The sequence below is a fragment of the Hylobates moloch genome, unplaced genomic scaffold, assembly GCF_009828535.3.
Source record: "Hylobates moloch isolate HMO894 unplaced genomic scaffold, HMol_V3 SCAFFOLD_12, whole genome shotgun sequence".
NCBI lineage: Eukaryota > Metazoa > Chordata > Mammalia > Primates > Hylobatidae > Hylobates > Hylobates moloch.
In genome coordinates, this window is record NW_026652287.1 from 103,102,404 (window position 1) to 103,114,620 (window position 12,217).

At 56.1% G+C, this 12,217-nt stretch overlaps 1 protein-coding gene across 3 annotated transcripts in view; it reads right to left on the reverse strand.

Annotated features, from left to right (window-relative positions):
* Nucleotides 1-6,454: 6,454 nt before the first annotated feature.
* The window catches only part of ZNF787 (zinc finger protein 787), a 33,103-nt gene continuing 27,340 nt past the window's right edge, over nt 6,455-12,217 (reverse strand). For all 3 annotated transcript variants that reach the window (XM_032171262.3, XM_058425738.1, XM_032171261.3), the window contains exon 3: nt 6,455-8,189. In XM_032171262.3, coding sequence (XP_032027153.1) covers nt 7,123-8,189 — 1,067 coding nt within the window. In that variant the 3' untranslated portion in view covers nt 6,455-7,122. The remainder of the gene's footprint in view (nt 8,190-12,217) is intronic.

Genomic DNA, 12,217 nt, shown 5'->3' on the forward strand with positions numbered 1-12,217 from the left:
TAGGGAGCGGCTGGGCTCGAGGGGCTTGGGTCTAACAGTGCTGATGATGACCACGGCGGTGACATGGTCACTAGGGGGCGCCACATCCCGCCTTCCTACCCTAACCGCCTCCTTCCCACTCAACTTCCTTCCAGCTGGGGCGCTTTGCATCTGTGGCTATTGCTGCACGTGAACGAGTGCTCCTTGCGCCCCACCCCACAGGGCCTCTCCCCTGCCGTGGCCCCGCCTGGACCGCGCTTCCTGAACTGCCCTTGGAAGTTCCCCTCTTCCCTCGCGGCTCAGCCTCTCCGTCCACTGACTCGCCCGTGTTTATCGGGCACGCACTTCCTGCCGGCGGCTCTGCTAAGCAAGGGGACGCGGCGGTGACCTCGACAGGCACAGTCTCTGCCCTCCCGGGGAGTGGGAGTGGCTGGGAGGGGACACACACAAATGAGGACTGAAGAGACAAAAAGAGACCCCCGGGGGTGAGACATGGAGGAGGTCCCGGGCATGGGCAGGTGTGACAGGCAGCTGTAGGGGAGGCGGGTCCCAGGGGAGTGAGATCCAGACAGACGTGGGCGAGAGGAAGGGGACCCGCCACCCAGCTCACTTCCTGGTCTGAAGGCCGCGGTCTGTATCCCTAAGGGCAGGGACTAGTGTGTCCGCCCCGCTGCGTCCCCAGTGCCTGGAGCGGAGGCCTAGTCGGGGGCGACTCCCCAGGCGGCTGCGCTGTCAAAGCAGCTCGGCGCGGGGTCCGACTGTCCTGAGTTTGTGTCGGGTTCCTCATTTACTGAGCGTGTGATCTGAAGCGAGTGGCTTCACTTCTCTGAGCCGGCTTGCTTCTCTGTGACTAGCGACACCCAGCCGTGTCTAAACAGTGTGGGCAAAGCCAGGCGGCTGAAACCAGCTTTGCTGTGTCTTGTTTTAAGTCCTGGATAAGTCCCTTCCCTCTGAGCCTGCTTTCCCGTCTGTAGAGTGCAGGGTTAAACGAGGTTGTTTTGTTTCATTTTGTTTTGTTTGAAATGGAATCTCACTTTTGCCCAGGTCGGAGCGTGGTGGTGCGATCTCGAATCACTGCAAACTGTGCCTCCCGGATTGAAGCAATTTCCTGCCTCAGCCTCCCGAGTAGCTGGGATTACAGGCGCCCGCCACTACGCCCAGCTGATTTTCATATTTGTAGTAGAGACGGGGTTTCGTCATGTTGGTCAGGCTGGTCTCAAACTCCTGACCTCAGGTGATCTGCCCGCCTTGGCCTCCCAAAGTGCTGGGATTACAGGCGTGAGCCACCGTGCCCGGTCTAAACAAGGTATTAATGAAGTACCCGGCACACAGTGGTGCACATTAAACCGTCACCTTGCTCCCCAGGGTCCCAGCTATCAGCGATATCCAAGCCCTCACTGCGGAGAGTAGGTAGGAGACAGTCATTTCATACATTCTTGGGGACATGATAAGTGTCTGACCTCTGGGGAGGGTGATACAGCCGGATCTGTTGGGATCCAAACGCACATTCCCCTTCATCCCGCAGTTCCTGTCAGGACAAGCAGCACAGGGTGTGGGGTCGGATTTGGTCGGATTCTTCCTGCTGCATTGCTACAGTAGCAGACTAGAAACAGACAGACTGCACGTCAGTCAGGAATTAAACACTGTATCTGCACAAAGGAACGCTTTGAAAGTGTTTTTTAAAATAAATGTAGATAAGGCTCTCTGGAACAATCATAGGTAGATACATAAATAGGTATAGTTGATAGACACATAAATGATAGCTAAAGATAGATGACAGATAACAGATATAGTACACAAATAGATTATTGAGAGATAATAGATGGTGAAGATAGGAAGATAACAGATATGTACTACGGAGGTAGATGATAAATTGAAACATATCTATGTAAGTAGGTAATACATGATATACATATATATAGATTATAAATGATTGATAGACACATGGATAGGTGGTGTAATGATAATAGATGACTGATACATAAATGACAGCTACATATAGATGACAGATGACATAATTGATTCATAGATGGAATAATAGAAGACAATGGATTGGTATATAAATGATAATATATGTAGATGATGTATAGTCGATATATACATGATACATGATGATGATAGAGATACATACGCAAGGAGCAGAATAATATGCAAGGAATGCTTTCATTTGATAAATTTATTTTATTTATTTATTGAGACGGAGTTTCGCTCTTGTTGCCCAGGCTGGAGCACGTTTGTTTGTTTGTGTTTATTTATTTATTGAGACAGAGTTTTGCTCTTGTTGCCCAGGCTGGAGTGCAATGGTACGATCTCAGCTCACTGCAACCTCTGCCTCCCAGGTTCAAGCGATTCTCCTGCCTCAGCCTCCCGAGTGGATGGGATTAGAGGCATGTACCACCATACCCAGCTAATTTTTTGCATTTTTATTAGAGATGGGGTTTCTCCGTGTTGGTCAGGCTGGTCGCGAACTCCCAACCTTAGGAGATCTGCCTGCCTTGGCGTCCCAAAGTGCTGGGATTACAGGCGTGAGCCACCGCGCCCAGCCTGATAAATTTACGTTTTAAACCCACTTGTAGATTCACTGAGTATTTCAAGGGATAATGCAGGGAGAGGAATAAGGAATCTGGGAGTTGAGATTTGGTAAGTAATCTCTTCCTCCAAGTATCCATTACTTTAAAAAAAAAAAAAAAAAATCTTATTTGTGACCAAATATCAATTGCTGATCCAAATCCCCCTGCTAGAGTCCCCACCAGCCTGAATGAGGCTGTCCATCCACAGTCTACTTGCTGTCATGGCTAGTGGCCACCCCACTTCACAAGCATCCCATAAGGTACAGATAGACTGATTTAAGTGTTGGCATTAGATTCTGACTATTAAGCTCTACTACTTATCAGCTGTGAGAGACTGGAGGACTGTTTAACCTCCCCAAAGCCTCTGTTCCCTTATCTGTAAAATGGGAACAATACCCTCTTTGAAGTGATCGGGAGGCGTGAAAAGGGAATGCGTATGGATTAAACTGAGCTCCGCCATTCCAGACTCAGCTGTGGGGGTGGAGGGGTGGGGGGGAATCTCTGTCCATGGTGCTGAAAGACCGGCGCCAGAAGATAGGGAATTTCTGGATAGACTTGTCCATCAAGGCAGGAGAGGAGGCAAAATCAATGGTGCCAGAGGCAACTCCGTCCCCACCCCACAGCCTCTTTGAGCGGTAGATATGAGGGGAAGGATGGATGGATGTATACCACAGACACACACATACCCACATGCACACAGACATACATATGCACAAAGATACACACACACTATCCACACAGAGACATGCAACCATACATGCAGAGAGACACACAATTCACATGCATGCACTTCTCTAAGGATGGCCTGCAGTGTGCTCTATAAATGAAGGTTTTCTGACAGAACAAGTTCAGAAAATGCTGCATGTTATCACCTACCCCTGCCCTGGCCCCCAGCCCCACCCGGGTATACAGAACCACAGTGAAAAGCTCTGGGCCAGGTGGGTGTGGAGGGCTAGTTTTATAATTCATCCAGTCAACTAAATCTCGGCTCAGCACCTTCCACCTGCCAAGTACTGTTTTGTGTATGAGAAAACTTCAATCCGGCAGGGCGCAGTGGCTCACGCCTGTAATCCCTGCACTTTGGGAGGCCAAGGTGGGTGGACTACTTGAGGTCAGGAGTTCAAGGCAAGCCTGACCAATATGGTGAAACCCCATCTCTACTAAAAATACAAAAATGAGCCGGGTGTGGTGGCAGGTGCCTGTAATCCCAGCTACTTGGGAGGCTGAGACAGAATTGCTTGAACCCAGGAGGCAGAGGTTGCAGTGAGTCAAGATCGCACCACTGCACTCCAGCCTAGGTGACAGAGCAAAACTCCATCTCAAAAAAAAGAAAAAAACTTGAATCCAGCATTTTCCCAGGTTACTTGAACACAAGATCCTGTTTTCTCCAAACATCTTATCAATATTCCCTGGAACCTACACTCTCCAGGCTACCCTTAGGGAAATGGGGATATATGGAATAAAATCACTTCCAGATAAACACTGCCTTCACGCTGGGGAGTAAGCTGGGTGGAGGGTCCCTTTCCACTCCCCTGGTATTGCCTGTCACACCTGCCCCCTGCCCAGGACTCCTCTACCTCCTGCCTCCTGGGAGCCTCTTTTTGTCCCTTCAGCCCTTAGCTGTGTGTGTCCCCTCCCAGCCCCCATGACAGCAGAGATTTGTGCCTGTTGAGGTCACTGCTGTGCCCCCATGGTTAGCAGAGTCCCTCACAGGAAAGAAGTGCCCGATAAACATCTAAGATTAAGTGGATCAACTCAGCAGGGGGCCGGAGGTGGGAGGCATGGGTGTCAGGACTTTAGATCCAGATTAAGGTTCTACCACTTTACAAACCAGTAGCCTGGGCAGACTGCTTCCTCTCCTCGTACCAGCTTCGGCAGCAGCAGACGAGGAATGATGCCGACCACACAGGGCCTTTGTGAGGACTGGACTCTGTGAGGGGCATGAACGAGTCTGTGCGTGCCCTCCCCCAAAGTGAGCAGGAGAGGAATGGGGGCCGAAGGAACTTCTGCCGTCACTGCCAGGGTGGGTTCGTGAGCATGGAGTGGCCGCCCAGCCTCACGTTGCCATGGGTGAGCAGCTCCAACACAGGTGCAGTACAGGGCTGACGACAAGTGCCACAAGAACTAGTGTTCCTTTCTTTACCTGAGACCCATGCCGCGCCCACTGGGCACGGGGCTGCTGCCCAAAACACATTTGTGGAGTGAGTGAGGGGTGGGCAGTGACTACCTGAGTGCATGAATCGGTAACGGACGGCGTGTGACACCAAAGCACAGGTCAGGTGCTGGGTCTGGTGCAGGCTGATGTCACGGTGGTCATGTGAGCTCGCTGAGTTCTGTATTATAAAGGGGGACGAGTAGTGCAGAGCTGGGATTTGAACCTGGCTCCTCGCCCCTGCATCTTTGCTCACACCTGGGAGGGCAGCTCCAGTGAGTTAACACATGGCTTGGGGATCCCCCCTCCACACACACAGTCACACAAGGCAGGCAGGCAAGGGTCAGAGAGGTTAGTCCACTTGCCCAGGGTCACACAGCCTTAAGGGGCAGGGTGCAAACTGGCCCTGAATCTTTCTTGCTGTAGGTGTCAGCAGCTCCTGCCACCATATCCTGGGGCAGGTAGAGGAGGAGGCTGGCCCGAGACTCGACTCAGTGTGCCCACCTTACAGGGCACCGAGCTGCCAATGCTACCAGACAGGGCACCTCCCATCCTCCCAGGCCTCCAGAAGCGCCCAAGGCCAGGGCTCCACAAAAGGACCCTAAGGAGCACTGAGCAATGCTTCCTCAGTCTTTGCTAACCCAGCCCACTCTGAACCGCCAAGGTTCACCCCCTCCTTTCGAGTGACCTGAAATTTCAAAATAAACTGACATGCAATACCAATTATCTAAGCAAGGCAGTGGCCACTTGAGAACATGCTTTTCTGACTCACAATCACTCCCTAGTCCTCTAACAAATCCTCCAGGATCTGTAGACCATCAGTGGCCCTGGTTTCTAAACCCCCAGCCTCCAGATGAGGCCCCAGGACCCTGCTCAAGCACATCAGGGTGTGAAAGGGCAGATTAAGGGTTCTAACTGGAAATCCTAATTTCTCCTTCAAGTCCCCCTCTACTATGAAACCCCCAAGTCAAAGGCGCCTGCAGCTTGCCGCCTCCAATCGCTCCTGAGCAATCGCAGCCTTCAGCCAGGTTGAAAATACCCCTTTGGGACCCTCACTGCGGCCTCCCAAGGCCCCAGGAACATGGTCCTCAGGATCTGGGCTGTGGGTCCAGGAAACCAGTCACCAGGGTCGAACCCCCTTCTGATCATGAACAACAGGGCTCACCTGGCAGGGCGGCTGCAGCGGCTCTATGGGACCAAGCGCCTGGCCCCTGCAGCAGAGACAGCTGAGCGCACCCTCCGGGAGGAGTCCCGTGGGGGGCGGGGGGGTCCTGTCCCTCAAGCAGCAGCCGCCGGGACCTCATCTCCCAGCCTCCTCCGCAGGGAGACGCAACCACGGGACCAGCCCCGTGAACGGCCCAGGCAGGGAGATGTGCGCCCTTTGCAGGCGGTGTCTCCCCAGAAGCTGGAGGCAGGAGGAGGATGCTTTTGGGGTTAGGGGCGGGAGCCCCACGATAGAAGTGGAGGAAGCCAGCCGCCCCTGTGAGAGGGTGGCTGAGGCCGTGGGGCTCCTTCCACTGTGGCGGGCAGGCCTGGCCCCGACCAGTCCGCCCTGCCCCATCTACAAGGGGCTCCCAGGCCCTGTGAGCGCCCGCACCGCAGTGAGGATATCCAGGGACAGGCCGCCCTGCCCAGCACTCTCCGTGGGTGACCCAACGGGCCACTCCCGGGGCGCGGCTGACACTCTGCTGCTGCCCCTCCGTTTACCCCTCTTGCCCTTCTCCCTCCCGGACTCAAGAACCACGCAGAGGGGGACGTTTGGATAGTGCCATTTATTATTCTAGCACCCCTTCCTCCACCACGCCCAGGCCTGGGACAAACGAGCACCCGCCTCCTGCGGGGCTTTGCTGGGCACAGGGGCCGCCTCTGCTACCCGGAATCCAGGAGGGGAAGGAACGACTCGAGCTCTAAGAACGGATGGGACCCGGAAGGCAGAAAAAAAATAATGGATTGGGGCGGGCGGGGAGTCAAAAGGTGGGCTGATTAAAAGAAAATTCTAAGAAAGGGGCCCCTATTTCCCTTCCCTCTCTGGGACCCTCTAAACGCAAAGGGCCTGGTTTCTCCATTCCTCGCAGCACCCCCACCCCCACCCCGGACAACTGAGGAAGAGGAGGGAAAATGGCCTTCCGCTTGAGGCCTGGGCGCCGCTCGGCCCCTACACTTCTCTCCATCGTCCGTCTCTGGCTCGCAGGCCGATAACCTAGGAAGGGCAGGCCAGGCTGAGGGAAGCAGCGTCTTGAGGCGGAGAAGTGAACTGGCCCTAATACCCCCCAGTGCACGGCGCGGGGGCAGAGGAGGGCGGGGAGCCTGGGACACCGCGGGGTCCATCGCACCCCGTCCGCTTCTCCCTGGGTCTCTTGGTCTTGCACGTCGTCGTTCCCGCCAAGCCCGAGGGGCCCTGCCCCCCCTCGGGCCCCGCCCCTACCGGCCCTCCCCAGCGCGGCACTCGGGGCACCGCCCGCCCGCGGCCTCGTCATCCTCCTCCTCCTCCCCGCCAGCCCGGTAGTAGCTCTGTCCGCAGCTGCTGCAGACCGAGGGCGCGCCCACCGCGTGGATCTTCTTGTGTCTCCGGAGCGCGGCGCCCTGCACAAAGCCCTCCCCGCACTCCACGCAGATGTGGGCCGGCTCCTCACCCCCCGCCGCCCCGAGCCCGTCCCCGTGCTGGGCCCGCTGGTGCGCCAGGAGCCCGGCCCCGTGCCCGAAGCCCTTCCCGCACTCCAGACACACGTACGGCTTGGGGGCCGGGGCGCGCCGCGACCGAGGCCCCGCGGCCTTGGCCCCCGCGCCCGCCATGGCTGCCGCGGCCGCGGCCCCCTCGCCCGGCGCGCCCACCACGATGATGCCCTCGCCATCGCCCACCGGGATGGCGATCTCGCCGTCCGCCGCCACCGCCTCTTCGGGCCCCTTGGCCCGCCGGACGCTGGCCGCCAGCACCTTGGCCGCCACGCCGGGCCCCGACAGCTCCGGGTGCAGCCGCAGGTGACGCGCGAGGCTCTTGGGCTGGCTGAAGCCGCGGCCGCAGCGCGGGCACACGAAGGGCTTGAGGCCGCTGTGCGAGCGCCGGTGCTTGGCTAGACTCTTGCTCTGAGTGAAGCTGCGGCCGCAGTCGGGGCAGGTGTAGGGCTTCTCGCCCGTGTGGATGCGCTGGTGCTGCATGAGGTTGGAGCTCCAGCTGAAGCGCTTGCCGCACTCCAGGCAGGCGTAGGGCTTCTCGCCCGTGTGGATGCGCCGGTGCTGCACCAGGTGCGAGCTCTGCGAGAAGGTCTTGCCGCAGTCGGCACAGGCGTTGGGCCGCTCGCCGGTGTGCGTGCGCTGGTGCCGCGTCAGCTTGGACCAGTGGCTAAAGCTCTTGCCACACTCGTTGCAGATGTAGGGCGCGGGCGGCCGCGGCCGGGGAGGGGGGCCGGCTGGGGGCGCAGACTGGGGCGGGGACAGCTTGGTGGGAGGCCAGCTGGGAACGTCGTCATCATCCATGATGAGGATGTCCACTGGAAGGCAAGAGGGGAGGGGGAGGTGAGTCAAGAGAGACAAGGGCTCCACGCCTGCCTCGGCTGCTACGCCGGCCTCGGGTGCCTCGCTCACCAGGGAGCCTTTCCAGGCTCCCCCTGGCGCAGGACCTGCCCTGGTGTCCTCAGAGTGCGCATCACTCCCTGCATTTTACTAAGTATTTATTACCCCTCTCCCCAGCTAAGACCTCAGCTCTGTGAGAGTGAAGAGCCTCCGTTTACCCCCAACCTCTAGAACAATGCCCCAGACACAGAAGGCCTGGGCTGTGAACAACCAGTCAACATAAGAGGCATGGGCGAGGGGCGGGATCCACGGAAGGCTCCCAGGAAAGGACCCCTGAAACCCAAAACACCAGCCTGGACGCCGGGGGCAGAGGATGAGGAAGGCTCACGGGCAAAGGCTCCACTAGGCAGAGAGGCCGCAGGGCTTGAATGCAGCCCTGGACACCTGGACCTGAGCCAGGGAGTGGGTTTGGGACCCTGCAGACGTGCCCGCCAGGGAGTGACGGTGTCACATTCGGGCTCCAGGAAGACAATCTTGGCTGCAGACAGGGTGGGCAGGGGGAAGCAGACAGGTAATGGGACTGGAGACGAGCATGAAAAACCCGCCTCCGAACCTGGGGGTAAAACCTGGCTTAACACCGCCTACATTACAGAGGCTCTGGTCAGCCCCTGGTGTGGGGGCTCCTGTCTGCTCAGTGAGGACAATTCGGGCACACAGCGCTTTGGCACATCTTTACACTGAGGACGCCCTTCCGGCGGCCAACGAGGCCTTTCACGCATCTGCACCAGGCCTGCCCCTGGGGGCTCTCCCAGGAGGAATGGGCTTGCCTCCTCCCCAGCTCATTCACTCCTGAGAAGGATCCACGTGCAGCGTCTACATTTGCTCTCCCTTGGGGCCTGGTCCAGAGCAACAGAATCAGGTGGGAGGGCCTCAGCAGGTGCATCTCTGACCCCCGTGGACACCTCAGGTGCACCCCACAGGGTTTTTTCAAAGCATGAATCACAATTACAACGTTCTCACTCCTGACCTTACTAGACTGTAAGCTCCTAAGTCTCTATCCCAACACCTGGCACGGTGGTGCCCAGCACACAGAGCCCAAACACCCTCCCGGACGCCATGCTGGCAAACACGCAAGGAAGGGCCATGACGCCTCCCTGCGCTACACACTTCAGCGTCAGGTCCTCATAAGCTGGGAGCACAAAACTGAGCCTTTACAAGGGAGAAACTGAGGCACTAGGGAGTCGAGTCACGGCCCACAGCTACACGATTGCAAAGTGGCAATGCCCAGAAGTGCATTAGTAGTCTGGGTCCAAGAAACAGCCATCTACCGCTAACTGCGGCCGCCCACCGCTAAATCCCCCACCCCACATGCAGCACACCCTACAGGCTGAGAGACTGCTCCACAAAGTGGGATCCTGCGACGAGTAGCATCGGCACCACAGAGAACATATTAAAAACATATGCACGGCCAGGAGCGGTGGCTCACGCCTGTAATCCCAGCACTTCAGGAGGCCGAGGTGGGCAGATCACTTGAGGTCAGGAGTTCAAGACTACCCTGGCCAACATGGCGAAACCCCATCTCTACTAAAAACACAAAAATTAGCCGGGCGTGGTGGCGCATGCCTGTAGTCCCAGCTACTTGGAAGGCTGAGGCAGGAGAATGGCTTGAACCCGGGAGGCAGAGGTTGCAGTGAGCCAAGATCACACTACTGTACTCCAGCCTGGGCGACAGAGCAAGACTCCATCTCAAAACAAAACAAAAACGCTTATGCTCAGGCCTTCCTCCAGACCCACTATATGAGAAAGTGCCGGGCCAGGGCCTGTGCTTCAGCAAGCCCCCCAGGTGATTCTGATGCCAGCTCCAGTGTGAGAATCACTATTCCAAGGCAGACTGTATTCGAATATGACTCTTGAATCACCTGCGGCAGAAGCAAAAACTCCAGGTGAAGTCAGGAAGGGGGGAACCTTCTGGAGAGATGGCATGGAGCCCACTGCGTTGTCAACATAAATCAAAAAATGTTATAAGCACATTACTTAAAGATGTAGAGAGAATTAAAAACAAACATCAGAAGCTATTTGCCCTGAGGCAGTGTGACTGAAGGGGACAGAAAGGGACGGTTAGGAAAGAGATTTGCTTGTCACCGTAAACCGAGCCATACTATCTGAACCTTACAAGTGCTTCTATGCCTTTAATTAAAATAACTGCTTTGTTTTTGAAGTTGGGAAGAAAGAAAGTATAGCAATGCTCCCTGTGACTCAGCTATGAATAGCATTTACAGTCATGAAGACATGAATTCTGAACACAAAACTTGTGACACCGTGGCAGCTAAGACGGGGGCACTGGGGCGGGCGTGGAGTGCGTGGAGAGTGCAGTGCATGGAAAGTGCAGCGCGTGGAGAGTGGGGAGAGGATGTGGGAGCCATGTCCTCACCTCCCATTAGATTTGCAACTAGCAAAGCAATTGCATGAGCTCTTTACCTAGAACCAAGGAGAACCCCAAAGAGTGCATGGAGGGGCTCCTTCCTCTAGAGGCAAACTGGGAGTGGGGAGGGCAGGAGGTGGGAGCTGTTTTCTGCTTTAGGCCGTAGGCGATCTGGCTTCTCTACAGGCATCTCTGCACTACTTTTTCTAAGTACGAGTTAAGCACTGTTAAATGGACAGGGTTTAATTACTTAAAAGGCAGGGCTCTTTTACATCTTGCAGATTCCTGGGCTCTGCGCAAACCTTCCCGTGCTGCATCTCAGTAACGCCCAGAAAACCGCGCTTCACGGGCACAGACTGGTTCTGACAAGAGGCTGCGTCTGCACCGCGCATGGGCCAAGATGGGCCACTCCACTTGCCGCAGCCGCAGCCACAGCCGAAGCCGAAGCCAAAGCCGAAACCGAAGCCGAAGTCTCACCCTCACAGGAGCGATGAGGCTAACAGCTTTCTCCACCTCACAGCACCATCTTTAAAAGGATTCAACGAATTCCCAGAAAGAGAAGAGCACAGTGAGGAGCACGAGAGCTCTCATTCAATTAAAAAAATAAACAATGAGAGCCGGGCCACTCTGATGGTGGCAGCAGTTACCCTTGGGGGAGGGCAGAGTCCCCAGACGCCTGGCCCTGGGCTAAATGTGTTCCGTGGATTACCACATTTAATCCATGGCTAACACTATCACTGTCCTCCTCTCACTGAAGGACTCAGCTGAGGTCCCGAGGGCATGGGCTGGGGGGCGGTCCTCCACTCCAGATCCCCTACGCCCCAGGCTCTAACTCTACGCTTCCTGCCCCACCTGCAGCACCACCCCTCCAGGAAGCCCTGGTTTCTCTCTACGGGAAACAATGTTTCTAGAGCAAAATCTGGAAATAGTCTTTTTTTTTTTAAGATAAAATTATTGAGTTCACACTGATACTTCCCATAGAAATTCAGGACTAAGGTTTTTATTTAGCCTTTCCTTTGTGACATCTGCACTTTCCTTCTGCACCACGGAGAATCCTGGTTCTCAAGGACATAGGGGATGACAGAACTGGAATATCCCTCCTGGAATACCCCACAGACACAGGGGATGGCGGAACTGGGATACCCCACAGTCCCAGGAGATGACGGAAGTGGAATATTCCATGGACCCAGAGGATGGCGGGAATGGGATACCCCACAGACACGGGATGACAGAGCTAGAATATCCTATAGACACAGGGGATGACGCAACTGGGATACCCCATAGACACGGGATGGCGGAACTGGGATATTCCATAGGCACAGGGGATGGTGGAACTGGGATCCCCACAGACACAGGGGGTGGCGGAACTGGAATATCCAGACACGGGGTGGTGGAAGTGGGATCCCCATAGACACAGGGGATGGCGGAACTGGGATACCCCATAGACACGGGGTGGCGGAAGTGGGATGCCCCATAGACACAGGGGATGGCGGAACTGGGATACCCCATAGACACGGGGTGGCGGAAGTGGGATGCCCCATAGACACGGGGTGGCGGAAGTGGGATGCCCCATAGACACAGGGG